This window comes from Quercus lobata, chromosome 4 (assembly GCF_001633185.2).
Source record: "Quercus lobata isolate SW786 chromosome 4, ValleyOak3.0 Primary Assembly, whole genome shotgun sequence".
In the NCBI taxonomy this organism is placed as follows: Eukaryota; Viridiplantae; Streptophyta; class Magnoliopsida; order Fagales; family Fagaceae; genus Quercus; species Quercus lobata.
In genome coordinates this window covers 45633795-45654502 of record NC_044907.1, presented here as the reverse complement: position 1 = coordinate 45654502, position 20708 = coordinate 45633795, and the positions used below count along the sequence as shown (strand labels likewise).

The 20708-nt window shown below is 34.2% G+C and overlaps 3 protein-coding genes and 1 pseudogene across 3 annotated transcripts; 3 read left to right on the top strand and 1 right to left on the bottom strand.

Annotated features, from left to right (window-relative positions):
* The first annotated feature begins 299 nt into the window (after window positions 1-299).
* LOC115985302 (F-box/kelch-repeat protein At3g06240-like) lies at window positions 300-1433 on the top strand. The gene has a single exon (XM_031108258.1). It carries the CDS (start codon window positions 300-302, stop codon window positions 1431-1433), a length of 1134 nt encoding a protein of 377 aa, XP_030964118.1.
* A 3056-nt stretch (window positions 1434-4489) lies between these two features.
* LOC115983664 lies at window positions 4490-5273 on the bottom strand (annotated as a pseudogene).
* A 10524-nt stretch (window positions 5274-15797) lies between these two features.
* On the top strand, window positions 15798-16277 carry LOC115985301 (toll/interleukin-1 receptor-like protein). Its single transcript, XM_031108257.1, has one exon. It carries the CDS (start codon window positions 15798-15800, stop codon window positions 16275-16277), a length of 480 nt encoding a protein of 159 aa, XP_030964117.1.
* A 2790-nt stretch (window positions 16278-19067) lies between these two features.
* LOC115985300 (TMV resistance protein N-like) lies at window positions 19068-20231 on the top strand. The gene has a single exon (XM_031108256.1). It carries the CDS (start codon window positions 19068-19070, stop codon window positions 20229-20231), a length of 1164 nt encoding a protein of 387 aa, XP_030964116.1.
* The last annotated feature ends 477 nt before the right edge of the window (window positions 20232-20708 follow it).

Below are 20708 nucleotides of genomic sequence, written 5' to 3'. Positions count from 1 at the left end.
CAATTTCATTATTCAAATAATGTTATTAATAATTGTTAGAAATATATTAGCCCATTAACATAAGCCTAAACTTAATTTTACTTTGTGTGCAAGTCAAGTCCTCTACTTGTACTAGAAGTCTATTAGTATAGGGTCTAGTCTACTATATATATATATATATATATATATACATGTTATAGTTCATTGTAACACAGAATTGGTGGTACACTTTAATATATTATTGTATAAGGTAATTTCTTTTGGGTTAAGTTCACCATTTTGGCCGATCTTTTCATTCTCTTTTTCTGAGTGTCTCCAAAATGTCCCAGAAAACGAGAGAACTGCCGATTCTCCCACACAAGAAGAACCACCTTCCGTACGACATCGTACTCAACATCATGGGAAGACTGCCGGCGAAATCAGTTATGAGACTCAGGTTCATTTCCAAATCCTTGGACTCTTCAATCACCACTCCCAATTTCATCTCCACCCACCTTAACAACAACAAAGATGATGATCATCGTTATCTCATACACAGGCCGCTGACTTTTTCTTCTAACGGACCAGTTTGTACAATCGCTTTCGACCGCACGTTTGATACGATTTCTGAGCTTCAAATACCCAATGAATCTTTTTTTAATCGTGCCTACTTATTCGCTTCCTGCAATGGCTTACTGTGTTTCTATAATTACAGTGATGTTATATATTTGTGGAACCCCAGCATTAGAAAATTCAAGAAGCTGCCTCATACTATCTTAGAAAAATTTAACAATGTTGCACTCGGATTTGCTTATTGTTCCGAGAATAATGACTACAAGGTTGTGAGGATTTTATTTGATTGTTTCTTTTCAACTGTGCCTCTACCTCTACCTCTGCCTGAGGCTGAGGTGTACTCATTAAGTTCAGATTCATGGAGAAGGGTTAAAATCCCTTTGTTAATCAATGTTCGCAATTTTATGTTTCCAACCCCATTGGTTGGTGGAGCTTTGCACTGGATCGCAGATTTCATAGAAGGACCAGAGAATCACATGAAGATTTTGTCATTTGATGTCAATAGTGAGAAGTTTAGGGTGCTAGCACTGCCTGATGGTTCTAACGATGCCAACACCAGTCGGGCAAGTCTTGCATCCTTCAAAGGAAAACTGGCTTTCCCTAGATGGGGATATGCTGAAAAAGCTAGCATCCAATGCTCCATATGGGTGATGAGGGAGTATGATGTGGTCGAGTCTTGGAATAAACTTTTTGTTCTACCATTTGACGGATTACCTTATTTCATTGCCTTTACCGAGTATGGTTCACTTCTGACTTGGTGCATGAACCAGGCATTAAAGACTCTTTTAATTGACAATAAAACTGTACAGAAGAAGGATCCTGCTATCCAACTTCCTTCCGTTGTAGTTACTTTCATGGAGAGCCTAGTTTTACTTGATGGAGCAAACATGGTATCTTACTAACCAGATGGTGGTGTGCATATAAGAAGTGAAGTCGTTAGCAGGTGAAATCCTTGTTATTTTCTTTTTCCTTTAATAGTAGGCATGATAGTATTGCTAAATGCTTCATTTTTATCACAGGTTGACACTATCCTTTTGTAGCTCTTTTAGATTAGTATTTGATTTTGTACTTGAATGCTTGTTATGCTATGGATGGTTGTTATTCCTTTAGTGTTACAAAAATCTAGATTACAACTCTCTTGGCTTCAATTTAAAACAATAAATGACCAAAAAAACAGAACTGAATAATAGAAGCTGTAAAACTGAGAATGTTGAAAGGAGTAGGCAAGTTCTTGTCTAGTGAGCATGTTGCCATTGCAAGTTCATGTTCTTACTCCCTTGGTTCAAACTACATAATCATTGTTGGTTTGTACCGCATGTAGCCATAATAATCATGACAAGAAGCTAATTTATATGATAGGGAGTCGGTTCCAAGGTAAGTGATCTTACCATATCACCCTATCTCCTGCATTTGAGAGATGTAATGTGATAAGGAATGCTATTTTCTCATGCATATTTGGGTTCAACCACATGTTTATTGTCAATGGATCAACAAGTTTAGGTGCTTGAATGTTGTGTTTTTGTTTGTCCTATTGTGATCTTTATGCTAAAGAAACTTACTGCGATTTATAGTAGTCAGGGATTTGTTCACTAAACTTGTTTGGTTAATGAGGAAGAACTTAAAGGCATATAGAGCTGTTAGCTTGTGAGGTACATTTGCTTTTCTCCTGGGCATTGATGGGATTTTAGTGACCCCAGAGAAAATTCAGTTGATGAAGAAACATATACTACTTTAGTTTTATGTCATCCCAAGAAAAATTTTGGACCGTATTTGACTTCTTGCATGGACATCAACTAGTCATCTATATATTTGGAAAACCTCTAGAGGTGGTTCCTTTTTACTTTCAACATCTTTAAACTAACAAGTATTCTATTTCTCAAAACTCTCTTTCTATAGCAGAAATCAACCTTTTGTAAATACTAGAGGAATTCATTGTGATTTCTTGTTTATGTTTGTGGAATAAAAGTCTTTTGAAAAAAGAAAAAATAGCATAAATTCATTCCTAAACCTCTATCAAAGCAATAGCATTCGTTCTATAACGTTGTACACTTTCCATGACCTCCCAAATTTATACCAAATTATTTCCATACCCAACATTCTACATCGTGCAAACACCATATTTCTCAAGTGATAATCAGAATCCTGTTTGTTGTTGGGATTTTTTTTTTTTTTTTTTTGATGTTAACCTGCCTAAGAACACTCTCTCTTTAACAAATCACAATTCTTTATCCCAGTTTCCCTTCTGTATCTACCCACAAATGATGTAGACACATACCCCACTAATATTATATCCAGATTTCTTTGTGATAGTTTTGGTATGATTGCCAATTTGGCTTTTTATTTGGTTGCATTTGGGAATCTTCATCATAACCAAAGATTTGTTGAAGTAGAGGAGAGTTGAGGGAGCTAGAGTTAGTGTCTTCCTTTTCTTAATTGTGGATTCAGCAAAGGTTCATCAAGGAGGAGAGGATGAAATGGTTTGGAATTTAATCGAATATAGAAAGTTTGATGTCCACTCTTATTATAGGGCTTCTAGAGTATCTATTGGAGCTATGTTTATGTGGAGTCCAAAGGTGTCCTCTAATGTTTCTTTGTGCAAGATTGCAGCTTTAGGAAAGATTTTAAGTCGTAAAGAATATCCTCAATAGAAAATTATTTAAATGGACTGCTATTGTATGTCCAAGGGCAGTGGAGAAAAAATGTTGATAAGTTGTTTCTGCAGCATTTAATTATAATTTGCTTATGCTGCAAATGTTTCCTTGTTTAAGGTTTATCGGCTGCCTAAGTAGATTGTTGAGATATTAGGATGGTGGGAAGGAAGACGCAGAAGCAAAATAATAACAGGTTTGTAATGGTTATACCACTTTTCCTAACTAATTTGTTGAGGATCCATAGCTGATCCTAAAATTTTGGGGTTAAGGCTTTGTTTGTTGTTGTGTAAATGGTGAAAAAGAAATAACTGCATTTTTTAGGCTGTTGGGAATAGCTGCGGTTTTTCTTTTTCTCTGTTTTTGGTCAAAAGCTCTTTGATAGGATGTCTACTATAAGATGCTTGCCCCCACCCCTCCTCTCTCTCTCCCCTAACCCTTCCATCTTCGAATTTCCAAATGCTGTAAGTTATTATTTCTGGAAGTTCTTCTATATCTCCAGTGTACTAAAGCTGTACCCAATGTTTGTAAATAAATTTTTACTTCAAAATAAATCAATAACAAAAAGGTTTTGACACATCCTCACTTTTGCTCTTCTTTTTGTACTATTGCAGTTAACAAATGTGGTTTACGGAGATTTCTTAAAGCTTTTGAAAAGCTCAAAGTTTTATCTTGTCAAGCGTTTCAGATTTAAAACAAGCCTAGGTCTTCTTTGTTGTAACTCCCGATATAATTTGTGCGTTAGCTTCTAAATACAATTAATTTGTCACTGAGTGATACACACTTAGAATTTTGGAGTGTGCTGTTTGTGTAAGTCTTATTCATAAATAAAAAAATAAATAAAAATTAAAAAAATTAAAATTAAAATTAAAATTAAAATTTAAAAAAAAAAAAATTCCTCTCACATTGGGACTGTGCTTGCGTATGTTCACTCAGTGGCTCAGTGCCTCTAAAAGTTACCAGGACTTTTGGAGTGTGCTGCGTGTGCAAGTCCTATTCATCAAAAAATTAATTTGGCAACAAACTTTAAGTATATTTACAACTTGGCATACTTCTATAGTTCTATTTGCAAAGCTCATGTGGTAAAAATTGTATTCTCCTTAGCATTACTGTTAATTTTTTGCTAAAAGGAAAACGAAACACAAGTACAACCCATAAAAGAAATACAAATGGATGCCCAAATAGAACAACATTGACAAAGAAGTAGCATCCCCTAACTACAACACGATTAAATCCTTCCTCAATTGAAACCCTTTACTGCTCTTTTTAGTGCAAATTTTTAAGTAGTTGAGTTCATATGTGGCATTTAGTCAATCCAAAAGACCTTGCAGGTTTTGAATGAAAGTGTCTAAATATCTCTCTTGCATGCCTTCGCTAGTAAGTTCCTCCTTCAACTTGGCATGATTATATTTCACCAACCCAGCTATTTCACTGTCCTCGTCCATCACAGAGATAATGGCCTTACTCAAGCTTTCCTTGGAAATCCACCCATTATCTTCTCTCTCCACCTCCACTGCAACTTTGAGTTCTTCCACCATTAACCTAGCACACAGAATTTGATCACCAAGGTATGGAACGCATACTATTTGGCAATCACTAAAGAGAGACTCCCACATGGACCCATATCCACAATGGGTTACAGAAAAACCAATAGATGGGTGCTCCAATATCAATGTTTGTGGCACCCATCCCCCATACACCCATCCTCTTCCTTTAACACTCTTCAAACCCCTCTGGAAAAGCTTCTTCAATTGTTGCGCAACCATCTGGAGTACTCAGAGCCACCAAAAATAGTTGCCCACATAACTCAAACCCCAAAAGTAGCTCCTGAAACTGGTCCTTTTGTAGTTTATTTTGACTCCCAAATGCACAATACACCACAATACCTTGCTTGAAATTGCATAACCAATTAGTCCATTTCTCGTCTAGCTTTGTGGCCGGTGTTTCAGGCAGGACAGGTCCTGTTAGCAGCACAGGCTTAGCATAATGCTTCCTTAAGTAGTCACAGTATGGCTCCTCAACCTCATGATTTGTCCTAAGGGCCATGGCATCACTCCATATCACGCTAGAGGTAATTCGAACATAAATAGACATCCCTGTTCCAAGATCCTTGGCAACCACTTTTAGTTGTGCAATCTCAAGGCCCTTGGACTTTATTCACACAGACAAAGAAGGATAGCCAGGAGGCAGTTGCATGAAATCTTCCAGAGTCATATCCTCTGGTTTCTGCTTATTAGGAACCTTTAGTGCTTGTGCTACTGGGGTTATCACCGAATAATATACGGCCTTGGACCTAATTTGGCATGCTAAGGCTGGCATCCAAAGGCTGAAGTCAAAGAAAATGAAATTAGGCTTGAGACTGCCCAGAATGGTTTGAACTTGGTCTTGGGTTTGGTCAAAGGCAATACAAAGATGTCCATGAAGTGGAAAAGGAACATTTGAGGCAGTCTCAGCACCAGGGGGTAGTCTATCTACACTGGGAACAAGAAGGGGATAGAAGTGGATGAGGTTTGGATAAAGGTTGAGATGTTCTACCTTTGCTTGTGCTCCTTTGGGCAGTAAGAAAGACACCCTATGGCCTCTCTGTGCAAGGTTGTTTGAAAGGTGCAGGTAGGGAGTGATATGGCCAAAGGCAAATCAGGGAAACATGGCTACATGAAGTTTTGTGCTTCTTGAATTGCTCATCTTTGCTTAAACTCTTTTTTTTTTTTTTTTTTTTTTTTTGGGGTGAAAAAATCCACTTGAAAACTAAGTGATTCCCACTGCTGTTTGTGCATACCTGATAGAACTGGATCTCCCTAGTGTAGAGACAAAAAAATTACAAACATGTGTAAAAATTAATAGAATATATTATGATGTTCACTTCAAAAAGAATATATAGTCTATACAAAGTGGAAACGGCAAAAGGGGAATTTAAATATATGTATCTGAAGATCAATAATAGAGTACATAATATATAATTGCTCAAGAGTTGAAGGTTTCAATGCAGAGATTTTGGCTAAATCACATAAAAAGAATTTCATTTTTGGTCATACCCCACAAAAAGATCTCTCTATCTTTTATGGCAAACCAGGTCTCCATTCTGCCAAATTTGAAAATAAACAAGCATCCACTGCATATACATGTTCATTAAAATATAGAGTCTGCACAAAATGGCAACTACAAAAGGGTAAACCAAATAATTATATCTGCCCATAAATAATAGTAACTTAATATAAAATTTCTTGAGAGTTGAAGACTCTAATGCAAAGACCTTTTACTGAACCCTGCTAATTTTTGAGAGTATCTTGGACTAGAAAATAACTTAGCAAACATCAAACATCAAATTGGCGAATTCTTAATTTAATCCCAGTGAGTATTTTTAGATTTTTTTCAAAATTATTTGAGAATTATACTAAAGAAATAGCCAACAATATACATACCACTCGAAAGTTCTATTTGTCAGTCAATGGCTTGATTTCAAGTAAGCTTCAGGAATCAAAATATTTACTTGATTTTTTTTTTTTCATGCATTAAATGGCATGTCTTTCTTTTGAGGTGGTATTACATGTATCCACCCTCTCACATGGGGGTGGATGCTTGCATTGGATACTTGATAGATTTTCTCCTTGCATGCATTATCTACAAAAGTTGGATCTTGTATCACCCTATGTTGACAATGTGGCTTGAAATATCTAGCCTAGCAATCAAATGCATGCATGCTTCTGACACACGCACATCAAATTCATTTGCTGAATTTTGTGAGCTCTTAGCAAGAGAGAAGTGGTGCAGTGCAGCAATTCAGAAAATCAATTGTTTTTGAAATTTGTATTTGTGAGAGAGTGTAGCATTGGGTGTATTGGAGTTTGGGTATAGTGAGAGTGTCATTACACCATTAATATTCTCCATATTTGTTAATAAAATTTCTCCTAGTTTTCGCCCATGGACATAGGCTAAATGCCAAACCACGTAAATCCTAGATGTTCTCTCTTGTGTACATTTGTGTTTATTTTCTTGTCAAGTTCTCTTTGTTCCTATTATTTATGTGTTTATAGCCTTTTAAAGCCAATAAAATTTTCACAATCAATCTTGTGTGATAGTGCTATCCAAAGGCATTTTCCACAACAATTTGGTAATAGAGCTTTTGCTATTACAACGCTATGTTTCTAGTTGCTAATGTATGAAACAACTAGCCATTGCCTGACACAATGTGTGGGCTAGCATGTCAAACTTGTCCTCCTTGAATCCCCAAGCTATTCGTGCATGAGGAGTTACCAACCCATCTTCAAGAGCAGGTGGTAAGGGTATGATGTATTTGACAATTTATATTTGTAAATGTTTTTAAAGTAACAAAAATATTAGAGATTATATTTTAAGTTTGAAACTTTCAACAAGATGGACCTCAACCTAGCCCGAGTTCGTATTGAGGAGTTCGTCCCACCACTCTAATCAAGACTCTTGATTGCTAGTAAGGCAAATCAATTCAATACTTAAAATAGATAGAACAGTGACAAAGCTAAGATTTGACTTCAAGAAGACAAAATTTATGTACACATGTATACATGTGTACTCAACATAGTCTTTTTTTTTTTTTTTTTTTTTTTTTTTTTTTAAGAAAACATATATAGTACTTGATATATAAAACAATTCATGTTAAATGTAATGTACGAAGGAGACAAATATTATATAGACAAATAATTAGATAGAAACCAAAATTTGGCTTATTACAAAGAAATTTGTGATGGAGAAAGATATTATTACATAAAGAGTTTAAAGTCTTATTAGCCTCTTTTTTTTTCTTTTGCTTTTTTTTATCACTTTTGAAAGAGAACAATAATTTTGTCCCCTTATTTTAAAAGTCTATCTTTGTTATTTTTCTTGACCTTCTTTCTATTTTTATAGGTTTTGTTAGAGATATATTAGACATACTAGTCTAATGTAATAGGCCCAAGCCAACTCCTGCTTGTACTAGTAGTCTAGGGTTTAGTCGCTTATATATACTCATGTTAGGGTTCATTGTAACACAGGTGATTGTATTACACTCTTATATAATAAAGATGTAGCCCTTAAAGGATTCCTCCGTGGAGGTAGGCTGACAAGACTGAACTACGTAACCCTCGTGTTATTGATGTTCCTATACTATACTTCCCCTTCTACATCCACTCTAGCATATACAACATGATATAACACATCGTGTTGCTAATAATGTTATTTAACACGGTATCAGAGCCAAACTTCGTCTCATAAGCCATATATGCTTCTCTGCTGGATCTAGAATCCACGGCATCTCGCAACTATCGTGGCTCACTACTGTGTCCAGATCCTCAAGCCCAAGCAATCCGTGCCTCTCCCTATCAGATTTGTGCACATCAAGCCTTCACCTAATGAAACCAACAAGACAGACGTGCTCCACGGCATATCACGACCAAAACCCAAGAACCCAGCCTCCAACTACCGTCGCACCTGCCACCACACGCGAACAATGGCTCTTGGAACTCTCACACACGCTGCTGAAGGTTCTCGACTCTAAGCTTTGATGGCCACACGAGCTGCGATGATGACCTGGTCGTCCCCCGATCTACTTAGCCTGAGAATTTGATCCTCATATGATATCACACGTGTCGCCAGGGTTTCTGTCTTGCCACCACGCGCCAGTACACATCGTCACGTGCCTACCACGCGCCGAAGAACTCCTACTAATGTCATTTGATGTCACTGGATGATGTCATCACTCCACGTTAGCATGCCACGTCATCAGCCACGCAAGCCCTAATCCAGGTCAGCAACATGTCATAGGATGATGTTAATGGCTCTACTGCCCAATTTGTGACCTAACCCGGAAACCTAGAACCGACCCGGGCCATGTATCCGTTTACTTTACCTTGGACCAGTTGACTTTAACTTTTGTTGAGTTTGACTTTTTGCATTGACCTTTGATCAAAAGTCAAATTTTTCAAAAGGACCTATCTTGTTCAGTTTTTTGCGCAGATTATAATTTTGGACTCCGTTTCTTCATTTAAAGCTCTAAAATTGGTCAATTGGGACATTCTTCATTGTGGTTTCTTCAAAGGCATTCTTAAAGGCATCTCTAAGTGATCTTTTCATGTTTATCCAACCTGAAACCTTCATCAAACTTCCACCTTGAGTTTGAGGGACTTTTGTTGAGTTTGACTTTTTGCATTGACCTTTGACCAAAAGTAAAAATTTTCTAAAGGGCCTATTTTGCTCAGTTTTTTCACGTAAATTCCAATTTTGGACTCCATTTCTTCATTTGAAACTCCGAAATTGGTCAATTGGCACATTCTTCATTGTGGTTTCTTCAAAGGCATTCTTCAAGGCATCTCCAAGTGATCTTCCCACACTTATCCAACCTCAAGCCTTCATCAAGATTCCACCTTGAGTTTGAGGGAGGGTGTTAGAGATATATTAGACATATTAGCCTAATTTAATAGGCCCAAGCCCACTCCTACTTGTACTAGTAGTTTAGGGTTTAGTCGCCTATATATACTCATGTTAAGGTTTATTGTAACACAGATGATTGTACTACACTCTTATACAATAAAGATATAGCCCTTAAGAGATTCCTCCGAAGATGTAAGGCGACAAGACTAAACCACGTAACCCTTGTATTCTTGATGTTCCTATTCTATACTTTCCGTTTTGCATTCACTTTAGCATATATAACATGATATAACACATCGCGTTACTAATAATGTTATCTAATAGTCAACCAAAGCTTGGGAAAACAAGCAGACTCCTTGCAAATCCTATAAAGAAATAAATAAACAAAGACAAAGAAAAGCAAGCCAGCCTAATCCACATTTGTTTTTAATTTCAAAGGCTTCCAACAACAAAAATTTCCTAATAAGTGGGAGTAGACTCATAGATTCATAGTCATGCCCATATGATACGCATCTGTGATTCATACCGTTGGATCATAGAGAGAGAAACGGAGAGAGAGAGAGAGAGAGAGAAACGTCAAACGTTTTTGGGTTAAAATATAGGTTTAGAATGTAATAAATGAGGGTAATTAATGAGATCCTAATAAGAATATTTGTAATAATGAGGGTCTTTTTTTAACCATTAAATCTACTTAAATCCAACGGTTTAAAAAATGTGTAACTTAAACTCATCTCATATATATATATATATATATATATTTGTTTTTTTTTTTGACAGATTTTTTTATTTATTAAGATGTCGATGTGGTTTTTTAATAGAAATTAATTATTTTTTCAAAAAAATATGTATCGATTACCAAGTGAGTATTCGGGATTTTCCGTCAAAAAAGCTGAAAAAAGGACCAAATTGAAAATAGCTCCTAAATATAAGGATCAAAAAATTGTTTTCTTACATGCAAGTGGACTGGGCCTACCGTATTCAATAAAAGTTTTTCAACAAAGAAAAAAAAAAACTGGATTAAGTGTCATATGATTTCCTTTTTAGGTTTGTTACCACTTTTGTAGCGAATATGTTCTCACAATGGTTAACTTATAAATAAATATGAATCAAGACCATCCATGATATTTGTAGAAAGCACCTGTTATCAATTAATAAACTAAGTTATAACTTGTGCTTATAAAAGAAAAAATTCAACCCAGTGGATTGGCCAAGTGGTTGGACACTTGGTCTCAAAGTGATTGTCTTGGATTTGACTAGGAGCTCCCTACTTCAAGTCCAGGCACTAGCACTTTGAAAAAACTCCTTGGGCTAGCAATTTACCTCGCTATTGGCCCACCAGTCGCAAATTCACAAAATTAGACAACGATTAAAAATTAATTTTAATTTTGATTATTCTTCAAATTTAATAATATATATATTTATATATTTGAGAAGAAAAGGAACCACTTTATTAATGCATGGAAAAATTATGAAGTTACATCAACATAAACTAGATAGGTAATGTCGGCTGGAATAGATTCCATCCAAACAGATAAAGGAAACGACATTCTAGCTCTCCTAGCTAAAGCACGTGCAACACCGTTGCCCTGCCACCTAACATGAGAGAAAGAACAAGTTTGGAACAAACCCTTTAAAGACTTACAATCTTTTATAATATGACCAATACTAGACCGGTCTGGGCAGAGGCCTACTAGTGCTTTTACCACAAGCTTGGAGTCTCCCTCAAATACTGCATGTCTCAAGCCCAACTCTTCCATGAATATCATCGCTCTCCTTGTTGCCATTGCCTCCAAGACTTCCACAGTCGGTGGCATTTCAATTTTCTCTGCTAGTGATCCCATAACTTGACCCCGATCATTCCGCACCACAACACCAATCCCTACTTTCTCTTCATCCACGAAGCAAGCCCCATCATAATTCACCTTATACATTCTTGCAGCTGGTGGTACCCAACGTTGTGTCTGGGTCACTTTTCTCTTGGACCTGCCAACAGAAATTCCGTAGAACTCAGTTAGCAGTGCAGTTGCCGCATCAAGGATCTTCTCAGGGGGTAGGTGCTGCTCGTTAAAGTGCCTCTTGTTACACCTAGTCCATATCATCCATGTGACCACCATGAATAACTCCATGTTTTCTTCCTGCTACCTTGCCGAGAAAACCAGGTTTGCAAAAGAACCCATACTCTATTCTGGGCTTCTTAGTTTCTTGAAACCATGCCCCCAGCAACCCAGCACATAATCACAGTCCCAAAGAGCATGACGGACCATTTCCCTTGCTCTGTTACAATTGCTGCATAACGGTGACTGCAACACTTTTCGCTGATGCAAATTTGCCAACGTTGGGAGTGATTCGGTGCATGCTTGCCAGCCAAAGTGTTTTATCTTGTTTGGGATTTGCAAACTCCACATCCACTTCCAAAAGTTCCTCGAATCATCAGTGTTTGACCCCGACGCAACCTCCTGTTTTCCAGCTCACCTAATAGTTGATACCCTGACTTTACCGAATAATTTCCATCCTGGCTTCGTGGCCAAATGGTGCAATCTGCCTATGGTGTTCTACAAAGTGGGATAGCCTTAATTCTTTGAGCCAGGTATGGAGAAATATTCTGGTTAATCAACTGACCATTCCATTCCATTGTTGTTTGGTCTATTAGTGAGCTAACCGTGGAGTCATCCTTACATTCTTGCATGAGTGGTACTGCTTTGGTTGGAAGGCAGCCCGAAATCCAGCTATCCTTGAACACCCTAATCTGTGATCCATCACCAACCCTCCATAACATCCCCTTCTCAATGACATGCATTGCTTTAAGGATACTTTGCCAAGCAAAAGAGTCGTTCTTGCTTTTCGCCTCCAATACCGAACCTGTGGGAAAGTATTTTGTGTTGAAAACCTTAAACAATAGAGAATTTCTACCTGTTTGTAGTCTCCATATTTGTTTAGCAAGCATAGCCTCATTGAATATTTATCAATAATTTATTAGGCTACACCTATAATTTATCGTGGTAATGTGTAGTTTTATTAATATTTGTGTGCGATTCCATTTGGTTTTTCAAACAATATATAAAAACATAATTATTAGATACACATTAACTTATACCTGTTGAACATATAGTAACAAAAACCATAATTTAAATATGCAATTGTATGAACACGTAGTAATAAAAACCATAATTTAAATATGCAAGTGTATAGATTCGACCTATCTAACTCTAATCCCATTGTTGAGAGGTTGAACATGGTTTTGAACATCTCAAAAAAAAAAAAAAAATAACAAAAAAAATAAACCCTCACGGTTAATGTTTAACTTATTGTAACAAATTAATTATTAGAATGCTTCAAGGATTTTTTTTTTAAAAAAAAGAATGCAAAGCTAATCATTAGAATATTCTATTTTGAAAACCCAATTAAGATTCATTTTTATAGATTTTTGGATTTGAGAGAGAGTTTCAACTTATGGCGCTTACTCTTGATGATAGCTCTTTATCATCAGACCAAGACACCAATCAGTTTTTGGTGTAGATGGGGATTGAGCCCTAGATCTCTTATACAACCATCAGAGAATTTACCAGTTGAGCTAATTGGAACCCACTGAAATTTTTGGATTTGATGCTAGAACAAATCTTTTTTACAATTGTGCGAGCATCAAAAACTAATCTAAAAATACAAAGCACATAAATATTGACCTCTTTTGAAAATATTAAGCATCAATACACAATCCAATAATTAAGAAACATTAAACATTACATTTATGATGAATTCTATCCAACACATTTTAGACATATTAAATATGACCAATTTTAACAAATAAAGAAAAAAAAAACGGTTTTTTTTTTTTTTTTTTTTTAATATTTCAAACCAATCAAACCGACCTCAAAAACCGCACCACTATAGGTCAAAAAACCGACCATAGGTTTTGTGCATCGATTCCAATTATGAGAAAACTGATCCTTACCACCAATTGAACCACACACTTCTAAGCAGCCCCCATTCACATTTTCCATTAAATGCCACATAAACTTGCCATTCATGATTAGTTTGTCAAATAAAATAAAGTCATATCATTTTTGTAGCTTTAAAAAATTAATATATATATATATATATATATAGAGCTATTAAAAATGACATGGCATTATTTTACCCAATGAACTATACTTGCATGACAAGTTTATATGACACTTAACACAAAATATAGAAAGAAGAGTTGTTGATGCAAACAAAATAGATTTTCAAATGGTAAAATCTAAATTCTAAAATTTCAGAGTATAAAATCTAAATACTCCTAATTTTATATAAGATAAGTCGAAGCATTGCTTTTGGGTAACTTCTTGTGAAATTTCTTATGATGTTTTATAAGGAGGTTGATGCTTTTTTTGCCTATGGTGTTTTAGAAATCTATTGTGTTTGGTACACGTATGTTTTGCAAAGTCAACAATAAATTGCTTGGTAAAATGAACTGGCATTGGAATCAAAGGTAGACACAGATAAGGGCAAGTATTCACACGTTGCATGATTCACATCCCCATGTTTTAATCAGAGCAGGTATGGAAGTGGCAAAACAACGACCTAAAAATAGTCTACCACATAAAACAAAATAAAAGCAAGATAGTAAAGACAGAGCAAAATGACCACATTAAGCAAAGTTTGTTGTCAACACATGATTTTCAGACTTGGACTCAGACCATTCAATAAACTGTAAAAGAAAAAAAGTTAAAGGCTTTTAAAGTCTGACCAAGGTCAAACCAAAGTTAAACCGTGATGATATCATAATTAATTTAATAATTATTAAAATATAAATAATTATGTTAAATTAATATAAATATAAGAAATAACTAAAATAATTAAATTAAATATAAAATTCTATCTTTCAAATGTATTTTTTTATATCATAACTTTCACAAGAAAAATAAGAATTATCAAATACTAAGCAAAGGTAGATATGATATTTATTTATATTTTGATTAGTTAAACTTGTGATAGCAATAATAATATACAAATTATAAGGACACTTATATTATATTAAATAAAATAAAATTTTAAATTATCTAATAGTTTTAAATTAAAATAATTATATACTCAATTATGTGGACAAAATTAAACTTAGGTACAATTTCTTAGGTATTGTTCTTTAGGTTCTCCATTTAAAATTGAGTCATGTGATTACTTAACTAAAAAATACATTTCCATCTTATAAGGAAAAATTCATATGGTAGAATCTTAAGAAAGAAACCAAAAAAATATCACCTAGGTACTATACTTAAGTCTTGCCCTAATTACGTTTATTACTTTTAAAATATAGTAATTTTAGAATCATACAATTTTATATTTTTTTGGCACAATTGGAATTTTTTTTGAGAGATTTTTAATTTATGATATCCGTTCTTGATAATAGCTCTTTATCATTAAATCAAAATATCAATTAATTTTTGATATAAACAAATATCAAACCCCACGCACAATTAGAATTTTGAATGCCTATCGCATATTATTTTTTTCTTTACTAATCATTCTTCGTTACGTTACAGTTACAGCAAAAAGAGTTATGAGTTAAGGTACTTAAGAGTTGAGATATTTTTTACAGCAACCATCAGACCTGACCTCTTAGATTTTTTTTTTTTTTTTTTTTTTAAATTATAAATATTAATTAAAAATACTTAAAAGTTAAGGTATTTGTCACGTCACATTGGGCAAGGTGAAAAACAAGGAATGGCTGAAACTTATCTACTTTTCCAATGTAGGGCTTTGGAAACACAAATAAATAAAAGAATACAAAAACTAAAAGAGAGAGTACTTCATAAAAAAAAAAAAGAAAAAAAAAAGAAAAAAGAAAGAGTACAGCCGGACAAAAGAAAAGAGAAAGGAGAAACAGCAGGAGAGGATTTGGCGTGACCGGAAACAGCAGCAGAAGATTTGGCGTGACCGGCGACTTCTGTGGGCAACCTGCTGCTTCAAGTACTTGGTACAGCCCCTGCTTAGTCGTCTTCTCTTTTCTTCTCTCACATAAGATCCGAATCCGGCAACGGTGTTGTATCAACTTTCAAGAGGTTTCGAGCCTAATAGTCACTGCTACTATATTCCATTTCACAAATATGATAGTTCACATTTTCACACATTCATATCTTTTATTTCATCTTTCTAAATAAAAATCCCACTTCAAATAGTTTTCTTCTTCCCTAATCTATTTTCTTTTTATTTTTTTTTCTTCAGATTTTCAAGATTTACCAGTATATTCTAACGGCTTTCATGAGCACTCCAGGAGCCACATCGTCATCAGTTTCTTCTTTAACACCTCGGTGGAAATATGATGTCTTCCTTAGTTTCAGAGGTGAAGACACTCGAAATAATTTTACAGATCATCTATATGCTGCTTTGCAACGTAAGGGTATTGTCACCTTCAGGGACGAAGAAGGACTTGAGAAAGGAGAATCTATTTCACCAGCACTCTTGAAAGCAATAGAAGAATCAAGGTTTGCTATCATCATTCTCTCAAAAAACTATGTGTCTTCCTCATGGTGCATGGAGAAACTTGCCAAAATGGTTAGATGCAGGAAAGAGACAGGATTGACAATTCTTCCTATTTTTTACCATGTAAGTCCATCTGATGTACGGAAACAGGCAGAAGCCCTTTACATTCACAATTCTTCGGATACGATATTAAAGGAAGGGAAATTATTGAGAGATATGATGCAACTCTTTGTGAGAACGAAAACATTTACGAGATAGGTAATTTCCCTTAAAATTTTATTTCTTTTGACATTTAAGTTACAATCTTCTTTCATATACCATGAAGTATATAAATAGCTATTAGAATGTAGCATAAGAGCGCTAGTATTGGATATGCTAAATGCTAAGTTTTTAGTATTTAGCACATCAAACACAAAAAATCACTTTCATTGGGTGTCACAAATGCCAAAATAATTGGCATGAGCTACGGTGCCTTTCAATTAGCGTAAGGGCATTGTAGCAATGTCATTAACTAAAAAGTAATTTTTAATTTGAGTTGAAGGGCACCGTAGCAATGTCATTAACTAGTAATTTTTAATTCAACTCTCTATCTTCTCTTTTTAATTCATTTGTTTTGGGTTGTGTTTTGAGTTAATATTATTTTAATAGGTTGTATTTATTATTTTAATGTTTTGCATGGTACAATAAAACATGGGATATAGGGTGTAATATCATATGCTATGAAAATAATATTTTAACATGCAAAGTTGATGCTTTAATATGAGTGAATTGAAATATCAGAACAAATTCTTGTTAAAATGTTGTTGTATTTTGAGACTTCTTGCAAGCGGTGCTGATGCTATTAGAAATAGTTTGTGACCTTAGCCTTTAGGACTTGGGAAAAGCTCCTTTGCAATAATTAAAAAGGAACTACTTGATTCAAGAATTAACATAACTTTCTATGAAGAAACAGAGCTTCTAGGATTTATAATTGATAATATTAGACTATTAGTCCACCAAAATAGAAATTAAAAAAAAAAAAAAATTAAAAACACCTTCAATTAAATGGAAAAAAAGATACTCATTTGAAGACATTAATATAAGCCTTGACTCAAAAGGTAGAAGCTTATATCTTTGTTGGCAATGGTGGAGCCAGAAATATTTTTCTAAGGAAGGCCAAATTAAATACAATAAAGTTCTTAAATTGACTAAAAAATAAACAAGGTCCATGAACAAATTTTTTTATATTTAATAAGTTCATTTAACTCAACAAAGTTGTACCATAGTATTAAAATAATTTATAATTAATTTTAAATTAAATTTTTTGACAATCTCTTTTAATCATATGTCAAACAATTTAGAAAAGAGACATATAATAAACAAGAATATAAAAATAATTTTGAGAATGAAACTTGTAAGTATTATTAAGATACAGACGCCAAGTTGGCTTTAATTAAAACGTGTGGTGGGACATCTTCCATCAACACATGACATGCATGTCTGGCAAGGTTGTGAGCTATAGAGTTTTCATTTCTACAAACATGAGAAAAACTAATACCATGAAAATATACTCTCCAACAATTCTAAAATACTGAATCAAAAGGCCGAAAGAGGCTATTGTGGGAGACACTCTTTAGAGCATTTATCACTAACTCTGAATCCCCTTCTAAAGCTAAACCAATGCCTATATCAAGAGAGAACTCCAAAGCTCAACTAGCAACAAGGGCTTCTAGGTCTTGAATAGAATGAGGAAGAGATATTCTGGGACATGGAAGCAATCACCATATCTTTGTCATCTCTAATGATAACCCCAATCCTAGCTCTATCTTCATCTTTAAAAGCAGCTCCATCAACGTTAACTTTGTAGCAATTAGCTGGAGAATAAGACCACAAGGCACGAGGTCTAGGATGAACATGTTAAGGCCGTGGTTGGGCTGCCTAGTACTCTGACAAAGATTCATGGGCTCTTTGGCAGGGGCAGCTGCACTTGTTATTTAGGGGGGGTTCAAATGAACCCCCTTACTTGAAAAAAAAAAAAAATAATATATATATATATATATAAAATATTTTTATTAATTTAATTACTTTTAAAAATATTTTCGCACAACTTGGCTTAAATCTTGCACACCATGATCACGAATCAATGCCTAGAATCAAACAACATAAATCAGCTCATCCCAAAACTAATTAACAACACAAATCACTCTCCCTTTCTCTCATGAATCTCATCTAATCTCTGTTCTCTATCTAACTTTCTATGTATCTCTGATTCTAAGAGTAAAATGTGAGTAATTGTGAGTTCTGAATGTCTCTATTTATTATAAATTTATATTATATATATGAGAGAGAGTGTGTGTTTGATACTAATTGTGTGCATAATATTTTTTTTTTATATAATGTTATTTGTGTGAATTGTGAAGTGTGTGAATGTGTACATGGTATAAATATAATATAACTTTATATAATTTAATAACCAAGAAATACAGTGGATTTGTTACATGTGTATATTGTTATTATGTTATAATAATTTTTTGTTATAAAACTAGTGATTCAAAGAAAAAAAAAATAGTAAAGTTAATGGTTATTAAATTTATTATATATGTATGGATGAGTGTGGTTATGTGGGTTAATAATTAATATAAGATCAATAAGTTATAATAAAAAAATGACAAATAAATAATGAAAATTAAATAATAATAAAAAAAATGTTATATAAACTTAACAAAATAAAATGATCACATCTACATTGACAATAGATAATCACAATTGATAATAAACTATCATGTGACAATTTCAAAATATGAAAATTCGTTGAAATAAATTGTAACATTTCATGTATTTGTGTTTTTTATTTTTGGTCAATAAAACAATATATTCAAGTTCTCTTTTTATTAAAATTTGTTAAATTTAAATTTCTTGACAACCCCCTTAAGAAATTTCTTGGAGCGGCCATTGCTCTTTAGATAACCAAGTCAATAGTGAAGGCTTGGTTATCCAAAGAGCCACCACTACTCTTTTGCCTAATATTTTTCTTTCTACGATGGGTATTTATTATTAATTTGGACCACCATGTTTTATCCTTTTTGCAGCCATGAGTCAGAATATATCCAAGACATAGTAGACGTGATTTTACAGAAATTGAGTTCAAGTTTCTCAAGCAATACCAATAACTTGGTAGGAATAGATTCTTCAGCTGAAGAACTCATCACTTTGTATTATGATTGTGGGAACAAAGTTTGCATGACAGGGATTTGTGGTATGGGGGGGCTGGGAAAGACAACTCTTGCTAGAGTTGTTTATGATAAGTTTTGTAGTCATTTTGAAGGCTCAAGTTTTATAGCTAATGTCAGAGAAGAATCAGAAAAATATGGTTTGCTTCAATTACAAAAGCAGCTTCTTGCAGACATTATGGAGGATGGAAATATAGATATAAGGGATGTATATCAAGGAGTTGACATGATTAAGAAAAGGCTATGTATTAAGAAAGTTCTACTTGTTCTGGATGATGTCAACCAAATTGACCAATTAGAAAAATTGTGTGGAGAGTATGGTTGGTTTGGATTGGAGAGTTGGATCATCATAACAACTAGAGATGAACATTTGTTGGTCCAACATGGAGTGCACAAAATATTTAAGCCTAATTCTTTAAATAGTGATGTTGCTTTAAAACTTCTTTGTTTGAAAGCATTAAAAAATGAGCAACCCAAAGAAGGTTATATGCAACTCTCTCAAGAATGTGTACGCTATGCTAATGGCCTTCCATTAGCTCTTGTTACTTTGGGTTCCTTTTTGGCTGGAAGAACAATGGATGAATGGCAAAGTGCATTGGAAAGTTTTAAAAAAATTCCTAAAAGAGAAATATTTGATATACTTAAAGTAAGTTATGATGAACTAGAGGAAATGTGGAAGGAGATATTTTTAGATATTGCGTGTTTCTTTAGAGGGAAGACAAAAGATCGAGTAGTTGAGATATTAGAGAAATGTGGTTTTGATGCAAGGATCAGTATAAGTGTTCTCATTGATAAATCTCTCTTAACTATAGAAAACAATAAATTATGTATGCATGGTCTAGTACAAGAAATGGGTAAAGAAATTATTCGTCAAGAATCACGAGGAGAGCCAGGAAAGCGTTGTAGGTTGTGGCTTATTGAAGATTTGTTTCATGTATTGACTAAAGATACGGTAAGACAACGAAAAAGTTATAAATTTATTTCAGTGAAAAAGATTGATTAGGTAAAATTACATAATTTAGTTCAATACATTAGTTCTTAAATAAATGATCTCGATAAGTGGTTATTTACATATGTAATTAAAGAAATATAGAGTGCTTATTTTTTGTTGATAATTCAATGGTTTGTGGTGAAAGAGTTTAAATTCTGGATGTCTCCGTAGAAAATACTAGAATATATCAGTTGAACTATAAGAATCTTGACAATGAAACATGGAATACAAACTTTCATTTAACATGCTAATATATTGTTGTTGGACCATTCTTATATTTTACAAAACATAATTTGATTCTGTTGTTATTTTAAATTTGAATTTGATGATGCCAAAATCGTCAGTTGGGTCACTTGTCAAATCCGAAGTATTAGACAATCTTGTAGGACCTGCAAAATAAAGGAGGGACTGATCGAAGAGACCACCGGGTTATGCCCGATGGGGGGAGCCTCCGATGCTTAAGTTAGTACCAACCCATGTATTGTGTAT

Excerpts from the sequence above, each read along its gene's own strand:
- LOC115985302 (XM_031108258.1), top strand. The coding sequence starts at position 300 with ATGTCCCAGAAAACGAGAGAACTGCCGATTCTCCCACACAAGAAGAAC.
- LOC115985301 (XM_031108257.1), top strand. The coding sequence starts at position 15,798 with ATGAGCACTCCAGGAGCCACATCGTCATCAGTTTCTTCTTTAACACCT.
- LOC115985300 (XM_031108256.1), top strand. The coding sequence starts at position 19,068 with ATGTTTTATCCTTTTTGCAGCCATGAGTCAGAATATATCCAAGACATA.